The sequence below is a fragment of the Heptranchias perlo genome, chromosome 19 (genome assembly GCF_035084215.1).
Source record: "Heptranchias perlo isolate sHepPer1 chromosome 19, sHepPer1.hap1, whole genome shotgun sequence".
Classification (NCBI taxonomy): domain Eukaryota; kingdom Metazoa; phylum Chordata; class Chondrichthyes; order Hexanchiformes; family Hexanchidae; genus Heptranchias; species Heptranchias perlo.
Genome location: NC_090343.1, coordinates 37,838,134 through 37,861,017, shown reverse-complemented (window position 1 = coordinate 37,861,017; position 22,884 = coordinate 37,838,134). Strand labels below are relative to the sequence as shown.

General features: G+C 44.8%; 1 protein-coding gene across 1 annotated transcript in view; it reads left to right on the top strand.

Moving 5' to 3' along the window:
- The window catches only part of ctnnbl1 (catenin, beta like 1), a 220,812-nt gene that overhangs the window by 176,232 nt on the left and 21,696 nt on the right, over positions 1 to 22,884 (top strand). The window contains exon 15 of the mRNA XM_068000628.1: positions 614 to 686. Within this exon, the coding sequence (XP_067856729.1) occupies positions 614 to 686 (73 nt within the window). The remainder of the gene's footprint in view (positions 1 to 613; positions 687 to 22,884) is intronic.

Sequence of the window (22,884 nt, the reverse complement as noted above, 5' to 3'; positions counted from 1 at the left end):
TTGATACCCTGTGGGCTTCTACCCTTCACCTTGATTTCTCAATTAAAAAGAAACAAGGTAGCAATCAGTTTCACTCTGTAATTCCATATATGAAATAGGAAACTAATTGTGAGGATAAACCCCATCCCACCACAAGTTGGCAGCTCCTGTGAGGGCTTCTATGATATGTGCTTGAGTTAATAATTCTCCTGCTTGAATGGAATAAGCTTCGCATTCTGTTGTTCCAAAGCATGGATTAAATCTTTATTGGATAAATCTATAGCAAGTTAAGCTTTTTATACCTGTCACTGCTAATAATAGAGGGGAAATGAGTCCCTTTTTAGTCTTTTCCATGGTGGTATTACAGATAAAAGAATATGATACTGTCCTGAAGAGGTGTTTCTTCAATCCTTTTATCAAAATGTGTATAAATTTAAGCAAAGTGCCTTTGAGTTAGCATATTCAAAGTTTCATCGTTTACTTGTGTGTTCATATTTGTATGACAGTTCTTTGGAAAACAGTTAAAAAGCTGTGGCTCTTCAAAAGTGAGAGCAAAACATTTCAAACAGACCCAGGTAATTTTTTACTTTGTTTTGGTGTGTTACGCTGAGACCATATTTGTATTTGTTTTCAGATAAGACAGCGTGTGCACCAGATCCTGAATATGCGAGGTGGTTCAACCAAAGTGGTTAGACATATTATGAGAGGTATGAACAGAAACATTTCAGCAACAGAAAGGACAATTAAGTCCCTTTTGACAACTGTGCTCTCACCTGCCTGATTTTTCACTAAATAAAGCCTTCCTTGTCCAGAAATGCATCCAATTGTCCCTTGAACTCAATTTCAGTAGCATTCTCTGATAATTTCCATGCATCTATTACTCATTGGATTAAAATATTCTGCCTGACTTCCCATGTTCCTGACTTAATTTTAACTCCTGATATTTGAATGTTTCATCCTAGTTGCCTGTATTAGCTTTGTCAGTTCACTTTGTAACCTTGAGGTTCCATTATTATTTGAATAGCAGTGCAAATGCCAGGTTAGATCTTGGACAACTATGTAAACTGCAAATTATTCTATGCCAACAAATGTTGCCAGTGTGCTTTGTTATTGATTTTATGTCACTTCATCTGGATATTCAATTTCATACCCGTTCTTTGCAGCTGTGGATTAATCCTGTAGAGCACTATAGTAGTGCAAATATATTTCACTTCTGTACAAACTATGAAATCCCAGTATGTAGCTTTTTAATCTACATAGAATGTACAGCACAGAAAAAGGCCATTCGGCCCAACAGGTCCATACCGATGTTTATGCTCCACATGAGCCTCCTCCCTCCCTACTTCCTCTAACCCTATCAGCGTATCCTTCTATTCCTTTCTCCCTCATGTTTACCTAGCTTCCCCATAACTGCATCTATGCTAGTCGTCTCAACTACTCCTTGCGACTTCCACATTCTAACACTCTCTGGATAAAGAAGTTTCTCCTGAATTTCCTATTGCATTTATTAGTGACTATTTTATATTTATGGCCCCTAGTTCTGGGGTTCGATTTTAGTAGTGGGTTCCCTGTGCGTTATCGGCGGGGTGGGCTCAAAAATGTCAATTTCCATGTGCGGGAGCGGATCGCGCCACGATCCCGGCCACTTCCGGGTCCCGCGCTGACGTGCGGGGCTGCGTGCGCGGCCCCCGCTGGTGGGAATCCCGCAGGCAATTAAAGCCAGCGGGATGCCACTTGAGTGTACTTACCTTGCTTGTTGAGGTCATTAAATGAGCTGAATCAGCTGTCAAAACAGGAAGTGTGGGATTTTACCTTCAACGCAGAGTGTTTCACACACTGGGGGAAACAGTCTCCCTCCAACCAGACGTGTTGCAGCCAGCAGCCTGTGGCAGCTGCCAAGGTGCACTCCACAGGGGAGGGGGGGGCGAGCCCTCACCCACGCAGGAGGCCACCGCGTCACATAGGGCAACCCCTGCCCTCCACCACCCCCCGCCAAGCCAGAGGACAGACCGACGTGAAACCGCAGCCCCAGTTCGAGGAACCACCTACCTACCCTGCACAACCCCTCAGACCAACACCTGCCAGATGGGTGGTGCGTGGACATCCTCGGAGGACGAACAGCATGACCAGCCCCAGCAGCCTCGCAGTCCACGCCGTCCGCCTCAGAGACGTGGAGCCCCCCAACACGGTGCTGTGGCACGCCCACCTGCACAGCAAGAGGGAGGGCAACCGCAGAGAGAGATGCGTCGCAGGAGGCACTACCCTCCGCACAGGGTGTACAGACCGAGGCTCAGCTTCATGGACCTCTCCGAGGAGCAGTGCATATGTCGGCTCAGAGTCATTCGCCAAGTAGTCGCCGACATCTGCAGCCTCCTGAACGACGAGCTGCTCCCGGATGGACCAAGCAGCATCTTCTTACCTGTCGCCGTCAAAGTCACCACTGCCCTCAACTTCTTCGCATCCAGATCCTTCCAGGGTGCCACCGGGGACATCACCGGGGTCTGTCAGTCGTCTGCACACAAGTGCATAAGGCAGGTCACCGATGGGTTGTTCCACAGGGCCTCGCACTACATCAACTTCGCCATGGACGAGCACAGCCAGATGGAGAGGGCGGTTGGATTCCATGCCATGGCTGGCTTCCCACGGGTACAGGGTGTAATCGGCTGCACCCACATCGCAATACGGGCACCTCCGCATGAGCCAGGGCTGTTCATCAACAGGAAGGGGTATCACTCCATGAACGCCCAGCTCATTTGTGACCACCGCCAGAGATTCCTACACGTGTGCGCCAGATACCCCGGCAGCTGCCACGATGCCTTCGCCCTCAGGGAGTCCACCGTCCCGCCCATCTTCCACGCACCCAACGTGGGCAACGGCTGGCTCATCGGCAACAAGGGGCTTCCCCTACACACGTGGCTCATGACGCCTCTGAGGAACCCCATCACCGGGCCGGAGCGTCGGTACAGTGACAGCCACACTGCTACCAGGTCTACAATTGAGCAGACCATAGGGCTGCTCAAGATGCGCTTCAGGTGCCTTGATCGTTCTGGGGGAGCGCTCCAATACACACCATTCAGAGTGGGGCGAATCATAATTGTCTGCTGTGCCCTGCACAACATGGCCCAACAGAGAGGGGTGCCGCTGGAGGAGGCCCCATCAACACCCGCCACCCACATTGAGGACGGCGATGAGGATGAGGACGAGGAGGAGGAGGAGGAGGCGCGCGAGGATGATGAACGACCCATGCGCCGATCCCCGACTCACCGGGATGCTCGCCGGGCTAGGGAGGCACTCATATGTCAAAGGTTCTCCTAGAGTCAGACAGTGCGAGGCGTTCGCATCTCCTCACCTGCACATGCGAGGGGCCATACCAGCCCCCTCCACTGAAGAGTGTTGCCAGTACTCCTGCACCCACAGCAGTGTGCCCAATGGGCGGCAGCAGGTGTTCGCCGTCATGATGGGCTGCACGGAACGCACCTATTGCACAGGCCGCGGAAGAATGGACGAGAGGTGGCAGGAGTGGTGAGAACGATAGTGTTTAATATCGACAAGGTGCAATACTATAAACAAAAAGTGTACAAATTAACAGACACCCTGGTGCATTCCCTTTGCGCTTATAACGCCTTTGGAGTTCTTTTCCGGGTACCCCTACGTGGTGCTACCCCTGTGGCTCCAGCAGAGGTAGTGGTAGATTGCTCGTGTTGTTGCCCTGACCGGGTAGATGCTTTGGGCGGACGGCCCCTGGGTTTCGGTGCCCATGAGGGCACCTCCACAGACTGCTCCCCCTGCACCTGTGCAGGGGCAGACTCGGCCACCTGGAGAGGAGGCACCATTGCGGGTACTGGTTGAGAGGGGGGCAACGGTTGGGACGTGGGGGCACCTTGAGAAGTGTCCCCGCGTCCATGTCCCCGGTCACCATCATCCCTCTCGTGGCCGCGGCCCACATCACCCCTTCCACCCTGCTGGACGACAGTTTGGATGGCATGTGTGAGGCCTTGCAACGCCACCCCTAGTGTATCCGTCAGCCTGTTTATGGCGGCGGAATGTTGCTCACCCTGAATCCGTACAGCCGTTGTCAGGGCCTGCACGGACTCGATGTGGAGCTGTGCTTGACGCTCGAGGGAGGCTAGCCTGTCCTCCACCGCAGACATCCCCGCACCTACCCGCGACACTATGTCGCCGGTACCCTCCTGTGCCTGCGCCACCAATGCCCGCATGCAGGAGTTGGACTCCTCCATCGCCTGCATGATTGTGGACAATGCGCGCGGCACCTCTCCCAGTACCTCGGCAATTAGCTGGTGCCCCTCGACGGCTCTCCTTTTGACTGGTGGCCCCCTGGGTTCAGCATCTGGGTCCGGCTGAGCAGAGCCTGGAGATGAGTGCTCCCACCGACGCGGATCCTCCGCGGCTGCCCCTGCCACCAGGGTCTGCTCATGCTCACACGTGCGCGGTGAATCACCAAGTGCAATCCCAACTAGTTGGCGAGGGGGACCCACCGAGGTGCGTGTCTCTGCACTGGTGGATGGTTGGCTCATATGTGACGGTGCACCCTCAGAGACCGGCATGTCCTCTGAGGAATCGGCCTCCTCACACGAAGCGCTCGCAGACGGCCCTGCAAGGGAACAGAGGGCACCATGAGGCATGTGCACAGAGGTCGCGGTGCGCCAGATGGCAGGTGATGATAAGGTCATTCGCGATCATGAGTGTTGAGTGTCAGCTGTCCCTTACCGGCCGATGCTGTAGCGCCAGACTCGCCATCGCCCACCGACAGGCAAACTTGTGTTCCGCTCAGTTCGAGCGCCTCCTCCTCTGCATCCGTGAGCTCGATCACGTGCGGCGGGCCCCCTCCGGTGCGGTCCCTTTCCCGCGCGTTCTTGCATCTCTTCTCCTGTGAAGGCAAAACACAGATGCGTGAGTACGTGCAGATTGCATAGTGAGACGCCTGGAGCATCGGTGTGGGTGGGTTGCGCGTGGGGAGGATGGATGGGAGGATGCGTGTGCCACATGCCCGTCCCATTGCATGGGGTTGGGGCGTGTGGTAGTGTTCCAGTGGGGACAGGGAAGGTGGGTCAGTGCAGGCACAGTGAGGATGGTGAGTGAGTGGCTGTGAGGATTGCTGTGGGAGCGCTGTGGTGGCTGTGCAGAAGGGGTTGTGGGGTGTTTGACGTGATGGTTGAGACGGGTTCTGGGGGGGGTGCGTTAGTGTGCTCACCTTGCCGGACCTAGTGAGGTCATTGAATCGCTTGCGGCACTGCTCCCAAGTCCTGCTGGTGTTAGAGCTGCTGCTCACCTCCGCCGCCACCTCTGCCCATGCCCTCCTGGTTACGGTGCCAGGGCACTTCCATCGGTCCGTCCCTGGGGAAGAGCGTGTCCCTCCTCCTCCGCACACCTTCCAGGAGGAGCTGCAGCGCGCGGTCGGAAAAACGGGGCGCAGCCTTACCCCTGGGTTGCGCCATGGTCTGCTTCCTGATGCTAGATGCAGGGGGGGCTCTGTGGGACTGCCCCTTTAAGTGGAGCTCCACCATCGCGCTGGCGTCAATGCGCATGCGCAGGCGGCCGGCGCACAGCTGGGGTGCAGCAAACCCGGAAGCACGGCTTCATTGAATCAATTATCCCGCGATCGCGCGGGGGGCGCACTCAATTAACCGTCCGCGTTTTCCACGCTCCCGGAGGACCACCCGCCGGGAACCCGCAGGCCTGCTAAAATCGGGCCCCTGGTCTCTCCCGCAAGTGGAAACATCTTCTCTACGTCTACCCTATCAAACGCAACCCCTCAGATAATGAAGTAGTCCATTCCCGCATGCAAGAAGACCTGGACAACATCCAGGCATGGGCTGGTAAGTGGCAAGTAGCATTTGTGCCAGGCAATGATCATCTCCAACAAGAGAGAGTCTAACCACCGCGCCATGACATTCAACGACATTACCATTGCCGAATCCCCTACCATCAACACCCTGGGGGTCACCATTGACCAGAAATTTAACTGGACTGGCCGCATAAATACTGTGGCTACAAAAGCAGGTCAGAGGCTGGGTATTCTGCGGTGAGTGACGCACCTCCTGACTCCCCAGAGCCTTTCCACCATCTATAAGGCACAAGTCAGGAGTGTGATGGAATACTCTCCACTTGCCTGGATGAGTGCAGCTCCAACAACACTCAAGAAGCTCGACAACATCCAGGACAAAGCAGCCCTCTTGATTGGCACCCCATCCACCACCTTAAATATCCACTCCCTCCACCACCGGTGCACTGAGCACCATCTACAAGCTGCACTGCAGCAACTCGCCAAGGCTTCTTCGACAGCACCTCCCAAACCCGCGACCTCTACCACCTGGAAGGACAAGGGCAGCAGGCACGTGAGAACACCAGCACCTGCACGTTCCCCTCCAAGATGCACACTATCCTGACTTGGAAATATATCGGCGTTCCTTTATCGTCACTGGGTCAAAATCCTGGAACTCCCGACCTAACAACACTTTGGGAGAACCTTCACCACATGGACTGCAGCGGTTCAAGAAGGCGGCTCACCACTACTTTCTCAAGGGCAATTAGGGATGGCCAATAAATGCTGGCCTTGCCAGCGACGCCCACATCCCATGAATTAATTTTTTAAAAAGCCCTTTCATAATCTTTAAGACCTCTATCAGGTCACCCCTCAGTCTTCTCTTTGCTAGAGAAAAGAGCCCCAACCTGCTCAATCTTTCCTGATAGGTATAGGTATAACCTCTCAGTTCTGGTATCATCCAAGTAAATCTTTTTTGCACCTTCTTCAGTGCCTCAGTATCCTTTTTATAATATGGCGACCACAACTGCTCACAGTACTCCATATGTGGTCTAACCAAGGTTCTATACAAGTTTGACATAATTTCCTTTTTTATGGTCTTATTAACCTGCATCGCTACTTTTAGTGATTTGTGTATCTGTACCCCCAGACCCCTTTGCTCTCCTACCCCATTTAGACTCTTAATATCTAAGCAATATGTGGCTCCCTTATTCTGCCTACTAAAATGTAATACTTAACACTTATCTATATTGGAATTCATTTGCCAATTACACGCCCATTCTGCAAGTTTATTAATGTCTTCCTGTATTTTGTCGCAGTCCTCCTCGGCGTTAACTCTTCCCTCCAATTTGGTGTCATCTGCAAATTTTGAAATTGTACTTCCGATTTCCGAGTCCAAATCATTTATGTAAATGGTGAACAACGTTGATCCCAGCACCGATCCTTATGGAACACCACTTCCCACCTTTTACCAGTCTGTGTAACTACCTTTAACCTCCACACTCTCTTTTCTGTTTTGTAGCCAGCTTCCTATCCATTCTGCTACTTGTCCCCTTACTCAACATGCATTGACCTTAGTCATGAGTCTACTGTATGGCACCTTATCGAAGGCCTTTTGAAAATCTAAATATATTACATCTTCTACATTACCCTTGTTTACCCTTTCTGTTGCTTCTTCAAGGGATTCAATAAGGTTGATCAAGCATGACCTTCCCTTTTGAAATCCAAACTGTCTATTCTTTATTATATTTTCCGTTTCTCGATGTTTTTTGTTACATCTTTGAGTAAGGATTCCATTATCTTTCCTACCACCAACATTAAGCTAATTGGTCTATCTCCCTTTTTAAATATAGGAATCACATTAGCTGTCTGGCACTATTCCCTTTTCTAATGAATTTATTTTTATATATGTAATAGTGCCTCTGCTATCTCTTCCTTAACTTCTTTTAATATGCGGGAATGCAATCCATTCGGACCAGGGGTTTTATCCTCTCTAAGTTTGATTAGTTTATCAATTTTCTGCCCCCCTTTATATCTTAAATGTCTTTATATCTTTTTTGATCTCTTTTTCTCATGTCATGCCCACCAGTCTCCCTGGTAAATACTGAGGCAACATATCTAATATTAAAAGAAGCAGAACATATCCAGTAACCCTGTAGGAGCTAAAAGACTTTTTCCATTTGAGAGAAACATCTTTTTTGATTCATTTCTATTTGTGCATGTTGCATTAGATACAATGAAAGAAGCTGGGGGGAAAATTTGTTAGGGCCTATTATTGGGCGTAGGTAGCGTAATCTGCTATTAACCCGCGCCCAATGATCTTTGCACAGGCAGGACGAGAACTTTGTCCAGCCTCAGTACTCACTGTCAATCTGCATTGAAACCCAGGCCTTGTGTGTCGATTCAATGCAGTTTGCGCTTTCCACCAACAGGGGGAGCCCCAATCTTTTAAAGGAAGGATGTCACTTCAAATCTCTCAAAGGTAGCCGGTACCTGTTATTTGCTAAAAATAACAGTCTGCTGTCTGAATGGAGAGCAGACATCACACATGATAAACACAGATGCAGGTCCTGTCCCTATGTTTACACACTGATGAGTTATTTTAAAACATTGAATAAAGGTTGCGCATTACTAAATCCCACATCCTCCAATCTGCATGCCAGACCTCACCAATCTGCCGATCTGAGTTGTACCAGGCCTGCGAGAGTGCGTGCACCAAGGTTCTCTGCTGAGGCACTACAGGCCTTGGTGCAAGAGATGGACAGAAGGAGGGACATATATCCGCGAGGGGAGGGGGGGCTGCGGGCAAGAGGCCCTCCAGACATATACTCAAAAGGCCGTGGGAGACAGCGGGGGACGAAGTTAATGCCAGGCGCACAGCAGCACGAGCATGGATGCAGTGCAGAACGAGTGGTCAAGGAGAGTGAGGTCAACTGTCAAGTGGCATCTCCTACGAACTGCACTGCTCCACGCACTACACCCCCCATTACCCACATACCAACAAACTCTCTCCATCAGTACTCAATTCTACCAATCAGATGCTTCCTCTCACCCTTACACATTACCACTGTTGCAAGCTGCCCACCCACAACTCGCAGGCCACACGCTGGCAGCTATTCAACCATGACAGGCACGTCATCCAGACACGCGGCCCGCTTTCTTGCAGAAGAAGGTGGCAGTGGCATTTAGCCCCTTGAACCTTTTCCGCCATTCATTGAGATCATGGTGGACCTGTGACCTAACTCCATATACCCGCCTTAGCTCCATATCCCTTAATACCTTTGGTTCACAGAAATCTACCAATCTCAGAGTTAGAATTCACAATTGAGCTAGCAACAACTGCAGTTTGCAGAAGAGCGTTCCAAACTTCTCCCACCCTTTACATGTAGAAACGTTTCCTAACTTTACTCCTGCATGTCCTGGCTCTAAAAGTTAGGCTATGTCCCCGCGTCCTAGTATTCAAGTGTAGGAGACCTCCAAAAAGAGTTACAAATGTCTCGGCAGCCAGAAGCAATAATCCAACCACTAACCTGTAAATCCTGCATGGTCCCTTTAAATAGTACTGATGGGGGCCGTCCAGGCACTCCAGGACACATTCAGATGGTTGTGGTTAAGACTGTGCGTTGAGTTGAGCGTTAAGTCCTAAAATGGTGTCTATCATTTTAAATCAGCGTTGCACACTGCATCCATTTTCTCCTTACTTTACATGCTTCTGGCATTCGATATTTGTGCATGCGCCAACTCCTATACCAAGATGGCGTTCGGCACATGTCATGCTGGAAACGTGCGTGCGCAGCCAAGACGCCATCTTGGATGTTCGAGAGGCCAGGTAACGCCGTAACAACGGGCACTGCACAGCCCAATTTAGCACCCGCTGTGTTTTGACAGCCCAAGTCAAGAATTTGTTAATTAAAAGTGTTGTGTAGTGTAGATGAGAACCCAGCCAAGCTCAACTGCCACAGTTTTGAAGGAGATCAATTTATTCCGTGAATACAGCAGTAGTGTGGCAATTAATGCATGTGCTCTGTCCAGGTTGCCGGCCTGACCTCAATAGAGCCCGTCCGCTTCCATGAAGTTTTGATTTACAGGATTTTATAGACAAATCCTTTACTGGCTGGAGTCTGTTCAAGTTAGTGTTCTGCTCATAGAGGGCTAAGTATTGTAAATGAAAAGTACTCTTCTCTGTTACCACCCCCCCCCCCCCCCCCCCCCCTATAAAGGGTGGTAATCTCAGGATTACTACCCAAGCCATGTACTAATTGGCAAAGGGACAAACAAATCAGGAAGGTGAACACGTAGCCAAAGGAGTGGTATGGGAAGGAGGGGTTCCATTTCATAGGACACTGGCACCGGTACTGGGACAGGAGAGAGCTGTACCATTGGGGCGGGCTGCACCTGGGACTCCCCCCCCGCCGGGGGCTGGGACCTGGTCCTAGCAGAAAGGATAAAAAGGACTTTAAACTAATAAATTGGTGAGGAGGTCTCATACAGAAACAATAGTAAAAATTATAGTTTAAAGATTTAAAGAAAGGATAAGAGCAGAGTTCATGTCACAAACAATGATATAGATACTCCAGGTGAAGAGAGTACTAAAGTAGTTACAGCAGGAGTGACAAATAAGAAACCTGTGAAGTTAAACGGTGTGAGACAGAGCATCACGGCAGAAGGACAGGTTAGGGTCTCTTTCCCAAATAAGAGTTTTATATACTAATGCATGGACTACAAGAAATAAATTGAGTGAATTAGAGGCTTAGAAGGTTTGACATGGTGGCTGTTACTGAGACATGGCTGCAAGCTGGTCATGATTTGGAGTTAAATATTCCAGGTTATAAGGTCTTTGGAAAGGATAGGGAAACTGGAAGAGGAGGAGGAGGGGTAGTCTTATTGATTGAAGATACTATTACAACATTAGTAAGAGAGGATTAGGTAAGGGAAAGCAATCAGTGGAGACTCTATGGAGTTAGGATTGAGGAATAAGAAAAGATTTAAAACTGTGATGGGAGTTGTTGCAGGCCTCCTGATAGCAGCAATGAAGTGGCAGAATGTATTAATTCAGAGATTATAGAGGCTTGTAGCAAAAGCAGAGTTGTTTTAATGGGAGATGTTAATTTTCATATAGATTGGGAAGAGCAGAGTAGCTCAAGTCAGAAAGGTAGTGAATTTCTTGAGTATATTCAAGATAGTTTTCTGGAGTAATATGTCCTAGAACCAACAAGAGATCAGGCCATACTAGATTTAGTAATGAGCCAGACTCAGTAAGGGAACATTTATCTAATATGATATTTTTTTCAAACCTAATATTGAATTCAGAGAAATTTAAAACAGTTACTAAAATTCAAGATTTTGGTACGGCTAACTTTAACAGGATGAGACAGAGACTGATGACAGCAAACTGGTCAAAACTGTTATCAGGTAAAACTACAGATGAACAGTGGGAGGTGTTTAAAAAAGAATTTAGCTTAATACAGGACCAGTATATACCCTTAAGAGGCAAGAGTTCTACTTACCAAATAAAACAGCCATGGTTGACAAAAGAGGCAAGAGATAACACAAAACCAAAGGCAAGAGAAAACACAAAACCAAAGGAAAGAGCATATAAAAGTGTAGATATAAAGAACAGCAAAGGAAGACGGAAAAGATAGTAACAGCTGCAACAAGAAACTTGCGAGGATATTAAGATTAACATACTTACATTAGAAGAGAAAGGGTAGTCACGGGTAATGTGGACCCTTTAAAACCAGATGCGGGTAATATTGCAAATGAAAATAAGGAAATGGCAGACTTGTTGAATAATTGCTTTGTGTCAGTCTTCACCATAGAAGAAGAGAATAACATACCTGACATTCCAGGGAAACTAATAATGAATCGAGGACTGGAACTGACTAAAGTTGTAAGCAAGAAAACAGCAAAACAGCATTAGAAAAAATAATGGCACTAAAGACTGACATCCCCAGGACCTGATGGTTTCCACCCCAGGGTTTTAGAGGAAGTAGATGAGGAAATTGCAGATGTTTTAGATATAAAGCTCTCTCGATTCAGGAATTGTCCCTTTTAGATTGGAAAATTGCAAATGTAATTGGAAGTGACTTAAGAAAGGTGAGAGTGAGAAACCCGGAAATTATAGACCTGTTAGTCTAACGACTGTTGTGGGGGAGTTATTGGAATCTATAATTAAAGACGTGACTGAGCACTTATAGAAATTTGAGCTGATTGGAGAGAGCCAACATGGATTTATAAAGGATAGGTCATGTCTAACAAACCTGATTGAATTTTTTGAGGAAGTAACTAAAGTAGTAAACAGGGGAATGTCTATGATATAGTTTATATGGACTTCTACAAGGCATTTGATAAGGTTCCACATAAGACTGTTAGCTAAAATTAAAGCTTCTGGAATTGAAGGCAAATTGTTGACCTGATTAGGAGATTGGTTAGGTGGTGGGAGGACAGAGAGTAGGGATACTCGAATTGGAAGGAAGTGACTAGTGGTGTCCCACAAGGATGGGGCCTCAACTATTCACTATATTTATTAATGACTTAGATAACCCAATAAGGAGCCATATATCAAAGTTTGCCGATGACACAAAGATTGGTTGCATAGTAAGTAGTATAGATGTAGCTTAAAATTACAGAGACGTTGATAGATTGTGTGTGGGCAGAACTCTGGCAGATGGATTTCAAGGCCGGTATGTGTGAGGTCATGCATTTTGGACCAAAAAAGGATAGATCCGAATATTTTTTAAATGGTGGAAAGCTAGGACCAGTGGAGGTCCAAAGAGATTATGGGGTCAATGTACACAGATCATTGAAATATAGTAGTCAGGTACAAAAAAAAATTTAAAAGGATAATGGAATGTTAGCCTTTATAATTAGAGGGCTAGAATGTAAAGGGGAGGAAGTTTTACTGCACCTTTACAAAACTTTGGTTAGACCACATCTGGAGTACTGTGTACAGTTCTGGTCACCTCACCATGGAAAGGATATATTGGCCCTGGAAGGAGTGCAGTGCGGATTCACCAGAATGTTACCAGGGCTCCAAGGGTTAGATTTTGAGATGAGATTACATAAACTAGGTTTGTATTCCCTAGAATATAGAAGGTTAAGGGGTGTTTTGATTGAGGTTTTTAGGATTTTGAAAAGAAATTGATAGGGAAGATAGTGAGAAACTTTTTCTACTGGTGGGGGCGTCTAGGACAAGGGGACATAACCTTAAAATCAGAGCCAGGAGATTCAGGAGAGAAGTTAGGAAACACTTCTTCACGCAAAGGGTGGTAGAAATGTGGAACTCTGCCACAAAAAGCACGAGATTCTAGCTCAATTAATCATTTTAAATCTGAGATTGATAGATTTTTGCTAGCTAAGGGTATTCAGGGATATGGAGCCAAGACGGGTGGATGGAGTTAGGATACAGATCAGCCATGATCTCATTGATGGCGGAACAGGCTCGAGGGGCTGAATGACCTGCTCCTGTTCCTATGTTCCTCCTCCCATTTAAGCCTGCATTGTATGTTGTTTAATTGCTTTATTCCTTTTGTCTGTCTTGAACTCGATGTAACCTATGCGAATCTACGAATGTAGATTTATATAGATTACAGAGGGTGTGAAACTGAGTCGAGAACTACAGTGCATTTTTATTTAGTTGTGATATGGTACCATGCAATCGGAAAACTTGTCAATGTACTTTGTGATATTGGCAAGTGGTGCTTCCTGTTTGTAAGGTAAAAGGGTGGAATTTATATTTTGGAATAATCTGAAGTTGAGCAAATTGAGTTGACTTCAATATAAATTATCATTAATTACAATGTTTTCTTTGTAAAAGGTGATGATTTATGTGATGCTTCCCCAGTGTGTATTACACTTTTTAGAATGATTTTATTTTTCTCCTGGAAGCCGTTCCTGTATCTTTAACCAACTATGGTCACCATACAATAACTTTGCAGCTCCAAGCTATGAAGACGTGATGCAATGTAGCTCAACTATTTTTGAAGTGTGTTTCTACAAAAAATAAACACCTTTGTAAAGGAACTGGATTGCATCCTTACCCTTCAGAATTTTGCAGAATTCTATGGCTGCAATGACATGAAGGGACAACGGTTAATTTTTCAGTAAATGCCTGTTCTACATTATTTATCCTACACTTAAGCGATCCTAAGGAGTGTTTAATCTTGGATCATTACAGCACAAATGGCTATTTCCTCTCACATAACATTGCCTTTCAGGGAAGGCTACTTTTGAACACAGCAAAAAATCATACACAAACAATCCACGTTGGGACAGTATACCTCTCTGTAAGCTTATTTACTGGAATATTTGTACTATTATTGCATGCAAATAGATACTTGTGGTTTTATATTACACACATTTGGGCTAATTTGCCTGTGACTATGACAGTCCTTGGGCCCAGAGGGAGTGCATAATGCTTGAGACACAGCTGAAGAATAATAGATTGTGGGTTCATTAACTGCACATTCTCAGCCTAATAAGTTCGTGTTTGTTTTATTACGTCCTCCAGCTATGTGTGAAGCGCACTCCCATGACAAATGTGTTGAAATCAGCTGTAAAGCAGACCCAGCTCAGCTCTTATTAAGTGGTTCATTTTAGTAGGAGCTCTGCTCTCCAAGGAGCAGGTGTGCATCAGCACTAGATACCATATCAAATTTTGTTTGATAATCGCTCCTGTGAAGCGCCTTGGGACGTTTTACTGCGTTAAAAGTGCTATATAAATACAAGTTGTTGTTGTTGTAGGAAGCCATGAATTTCTAACTGTCAACTCTTTTTAAAAAAAATACTGCATAAACAATGGCTTTTTCAAGGCCATGATGGGCTGTATGCTAAAATTATTACAAAATGTAGACTAGCTTTTAAGTGCCATGCTGTTCTGTGATTCATTAAGGATTTTCCAATGGGTTCATGAAAGAGCAATGAATAGAAAAGATTTTAAAGAGCATCTGAAGTTTGTATAATCTGTCACCAAAGCAGTAGAACTCCCCTCTTAAATGTCTTGAATTTCAGCATGAGGATAGTCTGTTGCTTTGCTTATGTCGGGACCTATGCTTTAATCCATGCACAAGAATTAAATGTTCTAATTTTCATTTTGGAGCAAAGCAGCAGAAAGAGGAGGAAAGTTTCTGATTTATACAGTTGTGCTCAAATTGGCACTGGTGTGAGATTTACCCGTGAAGTGAGATATTCCACACGATGCCACAGATTAAAAGCTAGTACTTCAGAAATTCCTGGGTAAAAGTGATCTCCTTTTGCCCAATAAAAACGGGACATGTCACTGATTCTGCTTGTCTCCATCTGAGTTTTGCCAATTCAATAGAAGTAATACCACAAGGAAGAGAATTCTGTCTTGTCTGACTCGTCCTGCATGAAATATTCCTCCTGCAAGCCAATCATGATGGACCATTGGCACTGGTTGAAGGGAAATAAAGAAAAAGAATGAACTTGCATTTATATAGAACCTTTCGTGTCCTCAGGATATCACAGGATGCTTCACTGCCAATGAGTTACTTTTTGAAGTGTACTCACTGTTATATACAGCAATTAATATGCACACAAGGTCCCAGCTTGAGCAATAAGATAAATGACCAGTTAATATATTTTTAGTGGTGTTGGTTGAAGGATAAATGTGTTGACTAAGACACCTGGAGAACTCCCTTGCTCCTCTTCAAATTGTGCCATCTGATGGGGCCTCCCTTATTTTAACATTTTACCTGAAAGGTAGCACCTCCGACAATGCCACACTCCCTCAGTATTGCACTGGAGTATCAACCTAGATTATATGCTCAAGTCCTGGAATGAGAAGGTTACATCCAATACTATTCCTTGCTCTCACTTGGGAGAGGATATGCATTGTCAAGTTGTATGCAGAGGATAAGAAAATATGATAAAGCGAGAGAATAAATTGTAGATGACGTTCCTCAGATGGCTGTCAGTTCTATTGCAGCCTAAATTTGGTTTTCATTGATCTTGGCTGTCTTCATTGGCAGGTTTTTGCTGTTTGTTGGTTGAATTGTATGTCTCAGTAATTGAGTTCTCCCTTTCAACGCGAAAGGAAATCTCTAACTAGACCAGTCTCTTGCCCACAAAGGTGACTGTCTTGCTGTCTTACTGAACAAATTGCTGACAATCGTAAAGAAGTGTATCACACAAGCTGTCTCACCACATCAGTTGAATGAGGAGGCATGGAGAAAGGCTACAGTGGAGGAACTGAAAAAATGAGGGACAAACTTCAGATCTGGATTATTGATGAAAATGGCAGTGAGAATTGATAAAAAACTACTTAAAACAGCATGTGTGAACAGACAAGAAAGGCCTACTTTTCTGAAATGTAAGTGAAAATGGGCACAAAATTGGATGTAAATGGTCCCAATTTGTGTCAAGTTTCAATATTGGAATTTTGTCTGTACCTTTGAAGGCCACTTCCAATTTTATCCATGAGAAGAATGGGTGCCCAAATCCTAATCAGTATAAGATACCATTTTGTGCTGGCGATTTTTGAAAAATTATCTTAATTCTTTTTCTTTCTTAAAGCAAAGACTGGTGTGTTTGCAGATCTACAGGCTTGTTGGACATTGCTCCATCTAAAACTTGAGTCTTGCCCGAATCATAGAAAGGTTACAGCACGGAAGGAGGCCATTCGGCCCATTGAGTCCGTGCCGGCTCTATGCAAGAGCAATCCAGCTAGTCCCTATCCCCGTAGCCCTACAAATTATTTCCTTTCAAGTACTTATGCAGTTCCCTTTTGAAAGCCACGATTGAATCTGCATCTCTTCCCCCAAACCTCCCCCCCCCACCCAGACAGTGCATTCCAGATCATAACCACTCTGCGTAAAAAAGCTTTTCCTCTTGTCACCTTTGGTTCTTTTGCCAATCACCTTAAATTTATGTCCTCTGGTTCTTGACCCTTCCGCCAATGGGAACAGTTTCTCTCTATCTATTCTGTCTGGACCCTTCATGCTTTTAAATACCTCTATCAAATCTCCTCCCAACCTTCTCTGTTGCAAGAAGAACAACCCCAGCTTCTCCACTGTATCCACATAACTGAAGTTCCTCGTCCCTGGAATCATTCTAGTAAATCTTTTCTGCACCCTTTCTAAGGCCTTCACATCTTTCCTAAAGTGCGGTGCCCAGAATTGGACACAATACTCCAGTTGTGGCCAAACCATTGTTTTATAAAGGTTCGTTGTAACTTCCTTGCTTTTGTACTCTGTCTCTATTTATAGGATCCTGTATTTTTTTTAACCACTTTCTCAACCTGCCCTGCCACTTTCAATGATTTGTGCACATATGCCCCCAGATCGCTCTGTTTCCTGTACCCCTTTTAGAATAGTGCCCTCTAGTTTATATTGCCTCTCCTCATTCTTCCTACCGAAATGAATCACTTCCCATTTTTCTGGGTTACATTTCATCTGCCACGAGTCCGCCCATTCCACCAGCCTGTCTATATCCTCTTGAAGTCTATCACTATCCTCCTCACTGTCCACTATCCTTCTAAATTTTGTGTCATCTGCAAATTTGGAAATTGTGCCCTGTACACCCAAGTCTAAATTTTTAAAAATCCATAACCACTAGTTACTGCAAACCCAGATTTAAATTTTCTCATCATTGTACTAATGAGGAAAGGGCTGAGAGAAACAATTATCTGAACCTGGGAGCATTTCTGATTTTGCAGTTGCCTATGAGCAGTAGGGAAAAGAGACCTGAATCATTTTTTTTCCTGCTACAGGCACAATTGGGAAAATAAAGATGTAAATCATGTCAAGGCTTCAAGGCCTTTCACCACAAACATTACTTTGTTTAAAATTACTGTTAAATTTTTGTGCATTCCTTTGAAAATTGCAATTTCTTTGTATGTTTAAAAAAAAAGCTTTAATTATGCAGATATTACTCTGAAAATGGATTTGCTTTTAATTGCTAGTCATAAAATTAGTTAGGCAAAAACTATCTCAGCCACATTTTTAAGTTCCTTGGCCACCCTATAAAATAAAATTATCTGCGACACCATACTATTTGAAATCAGATTAAATATATTTCATCACATAAAATCAATGTTGGCAGATGGCAGTTTGGCAAGTGGCCAGAGTATTATCCAAGATACCACTCAAACTAACAGTCTCTCAGAAGAGCAAAGCCAACTTTGAAATTCCAGTAAAATCCTTAAATGGAAAACATTTAAACAGATCAAAAGGCTGATTCTGTGCAACAGAACTGATTTCTAGAAGGTGCATGAGCAGAGGTTGAATGAGGACCAGGATCTGCTTTGGTTGTGGTGTGCATCACAGTTAAAATAGCTTGCCAACACAGAGTGTTGAGGCTCACATAAGAAGAATAGCAAAGGCCTCAGTACTGGAGGGTAGTTGGGACCCTTGAAACACAACCTTTGATGAATCAATGCTTCCATGAGACGAGGTGAGGAAAGAGAAGAAAATTGTGGGGGGAGCAAAGAAAAAAGTGACTACTAATTATCCATCATTTGCAGTGTATAAGGAAGAGAAACACGAGACTGTTACAAAATAATATAAACTCTTCGAGTGCTGAGGCATTTTAGTTTCTAAACTATGTGCATGTTTCTAAACTAGATATTCTAATGTCAAATTATAAGAATATGCTAATATTTCTTAATTCGTGTTCTTGGGAATAAACTAATAGAGCATTAAAAACACCTGAGTGGTTATATATTCCAGCAAATTAGCTGTACATCACTTAAGTTTGACAAAATTCTTCATGCGCACAGAAGTGTATAATGGCTAAATCACAAGTAGTTTTCATGATTGAATGTGTTTCCCTTTCCTGAATATAAAATACAAATTTTGCAAGTTTTTCTCCAAAATAATAATTACAAAATTCTAACTGCAACCCCTCAAATTCTGCATAGCAGATAATTGCAATTTGGGTTTTTCATATTTGAAAGAAACTCAATAGATTTGTTGGATTTGTACTTCATTCTTAGGTGATGTCATGTCAGTGGCATGTTGTCATATCAATACCTGGTACCACAATAGTTGAGAGGCCCAGGTTCCATTTCAGCCACCCCTATATGCCCTGATCTTAGCTGCATCACGGTGGCGAGTTTCTGAATGGAAGCTAAGGACATGCCATTAAGAGGGGAAGGGGTGCAGATGGCAGATGATGACTCTTTGCATATTTTTGGAGCTGGCTAATGCTGCAATAACACTACCAGCTCTGTGTCCATGAGAAGCAGTTTCAGATACATTACCACATGGAAGTGGCATATTGGTATAACTCTGAAGTGGGATTGTGATCTAACATTTGAGCTCACTAAATCAAGTGCAGTGCAGCTCCAGCCTGGTGTGAGGCCTAATCTCAAAATTGCTCAGGAAATCCATTGAACTTCTCTAGAACTTTACAAACTGACTTTTGACTCTGCAGTATTGAGAGAAGTGCTGCTTTTGCATGTTCTCTTATTATTAAAAATTAATCACCCAAGGAGTGGGCTCCATTGTCACTGAGCTCAATGCAAGGTGTAATGGGCAGTAAAATTTGGATCTGCTGGCTGAGTATTAGCTATACAGACACCGGTATATATGGTGTAGCTTCAGTCTGTGCATGCCTTTAACAGTGGCTGCATACCTCATCCTGGGTACACATCAGCAAGATTTGCAACGCAGAATGGTCACAGTACTGCAAAAGCCAGAGAGATTTCACACCTCGTTTGAGGTACAGCTGATCTGACAATGAACGCTGCACATCTCGTTCTGAGCAGTGTGAGATTCTGTGATCGCTTGGCTGGTTTGATTATGGGAAATTTGCATTGAATCTACTGCAATACCTGAAATAAGTAAAAGATATAGAGGCATTAGAACTTATAAAATGTCTGTCAGGAAGTTGCTTAAATGAGGACATGTCATCAGTTTGCTAAAAGAATCTCGTTTTGAATTAAAACTTTGATGTAGACTAGGATGTAATGTATATGTGCTAGCTAACCTGTGGTATTGCTCACGTTGAGTCAAAGGATACGCTGTTTTACGTCATGTAACCTACAATATAGTAGGGTAATTGAATAAATCAAATTGTGTTTTTAGTGCTCGGTATTCTGGGAATTTTAGCAGTACTTTTGTGTTTGAATTATATGATTATGTCCACATTTTTGTGTAAATTGTAAAATAGGTGGCTTAGATTATTATGTTTCTTTTAGCTATTTACTTTGTTTTATATGTTACATTTTTTAAAGCTTGCGATGTGCAGAAAGATGGTAAGGAAGATGTCACAGGTTGCAAATAATAAGTATATAACAGGAATGAGGGGAGGGTTATGTAGTTCGGTAGCGTTGAGCAGATGCCCCAGATCTGGGAGCACTGGCTGGGGTTTTGGGGGGAGCAGAGTATTGGGCAGGATGTCCTTGGGTTTGGCAGGGGTGGGTGGCAGTCTGGAAACATGGGAGAAAGTCACGAAGTCTGGGGAAAATGGGAAGTGGAAGGTGTAAGTTGGGAGCAACGTACAGGATGCTGGGATCAGGAGCCATTGGCAGGATATCCTGGAAGTGTGGAGGGAAGAGGTTTCTGGGTGCAGGAGTACTGGGGCGGGGTCCAATGGATTTAGAGCAAGGAAACATTGAGGGGATATTCGGAGGGATGCAAGAGAATGGAGGTTGTAAGGCTTCTTCGATCTGTCCAACTGAAGTTTTAATATGACAGTTTCCTAGTACTGAGCTCATAGCTCAGTTTAGAGCTCTTGGGGTGCTTGTACTGTTCTCGCCAACTGTATAAGTACACATATGTATTTTGAATAATTAAGGGACGGCGCCCAAATCAGGGCTAGGAAAGCCGTTTGTGGCAACTCGCCCACACTCTCAGAAAAACTCTATTTGCCGAGTTCATGGCTGTGACCTGGGAACTGGCTTTAAGTTCTTTAGATGTCAGCCTTGATTCATTGGTAACACTCTTGCATCTGCGTCAGAAGATCATGAACTCAAGCCCCACCCCAGAGACTGGAGTGCATAATCTGACGCTTCACTGCAGTACTGAGGGGGTGCTGCACTGTTGGAGATACTGTCTTTCAAATGAAACATAAAAACAAGGCCCCACCTGCCCCCTAGCACTATTCAAAGAAGAGATGGGGAGTTCTCCAGGTGTTCTGGCCAGAATTTATCCCTCAACCAACATCACTAAAACAGATTATCTTGATGTTTATCTCATTGCTGTTTGTGGGACGTTGCTGTATGCAAATTGGTTGCCGTGTTTCCTACATTACAACAGTGACTACACTTCAAAAGTATTTTATTGGCTGTAAAGAACTTTGGGACGTCCCGAGTTTGTGAAAAGTGCTAAATAAATGCAAGTCATTCTTTCTTTAAAGTCTCACTGTGCTCTTACTATCTTAGTAAAAGTGTAGTAGGATATTTAGAGAACATAAAACCGTTTCCCTGGTCACAGGTAGGAACATGGCAGTCTGGCTTGTCTTGGGGCAAGGGCAGTTTAGCAAAGAGGAGATGACACCGGCTTTTGGGGCAGGTATAGGGAGCAGTTGTTTGATTTGGACAAGAGACCTGGGGCAGAATTTTCACTTTGAGCCAGGTGGGGGGAAGATTTTTGGTGCGAAACCCGGAAGATAAATTGGTGGGTCGTAATCATGACCTTAATGAGGCCAATAAATTTTACTTCCAGGTTTTGTGGCCAGCAGCCAGCCTGATTGACAGGTTGGCTAGCTGTCGGACAGGAAGGCCTGCGGTCGCCCAGGAAAGAGATCGGGGTGGGGGGGTGCGGGGAAGAAATCGGGGGGGTGGGTGGGCGGGGAAGAGATTGGTTGGGCCGGGACTTGGAGATTGGAGGTTGCTGGAGGTAGGGTGAAGAGTCGGAGGTAGGTGGGGGTCCACCATGTGGGAGGCGGCCAGTCGCAGGGTTCCTGTCGGCCTGATGAGCTTGTTGGGCCTGGATGAAGCATTCCTGCTCCTCCGGGCCTACAAGCAGTGAAATAAAGGCACTCACCTCTTGGATCCAGTCCTGCCTGCTTTCACCAGACATGAATCAGAAGCGATGGGAAACCTGCCCCCTAATCATTTTCCCGGTTAAATTTGTTTTAATTTTCCAGTACGCAAAATATTAAGTACCTCAAATATCTCAGTGAGGTATATTGCCCTTTTAAGTATCGGCCAGTAGGCTTTAAGTGGGGTAGGACTTCCTGGTGTCTGTTATGTACACGCATACAAACCTACCTGGGTTAAACCCAGAAGTGGACGTGTTGGAGCTGGGATGCGGTCCCACTCCAAAAAGCTGTTATTTTTACCTCTCACCTGCCTCCAACCCCCGTTCTTGGGATTAAAATTCACCCCCTGATCTTCACAGACCTAAAGGTGGGTGGGGCTGTTGAGTACAACATCACTTGTAGCTCAGAGGAACAAATCAGCAGCTTGGAGTGAGTCATGTGGGAAGAATGAGCCAATCGGGTAAATATAAGCAATCGGGTTAAAATAGGAAGTTTAAGTATGATGGAAATAATGTGGCAGGAAAGTGTTACAGGAAGTTTAAATTTAATAGAAGCATAATGTATTAGGCAGATAGCATTAAAGGAGTTTTTTAAAATAACACAATCGTTTCAGTTTCATTTAACATAAGATTTCATGCCAGTTTGCTTATATATTGATAACGGTTAAGTTTTCAACACCAATACTCACCTAAACAATCGTACACAATATGTTCTGTATTTGTCATTATCTTCTCTGTAGACTAAAATAATACAAGTTGTAAACAAGATAGAGGATGGAATAGTCACAAATGCATTGCTCCTTTAATGTATGTATATAGAAGTTGATCGTGTTCTTCCACCCCCATTCTCTAAAGTTCACAGCTCTTTCTATTGCATAAATTTTCCATCACCCACTGTTAACAATTTGTGACATTACGCGCATACTTCTTGTCCTAATGTTTCATGCAGAAGAATGAGAAAAACCGTACCAAAATATTGTATCTTTTCCTGTTGTGTTCAGACTAGTGAAATGTCAAAGACTTTTAATTTAATCATTCTATTAACAAATATTATGATCTTTGTACAAATCCATTTGTGTTTAAATTGACCACTAGATGTCCACACTGTGTCTATTCCAGTGCTTGGAAATGCTGTAGGTTGTGCTAATAATGGCAAAAATAATAACTTGAGCCCTAGAC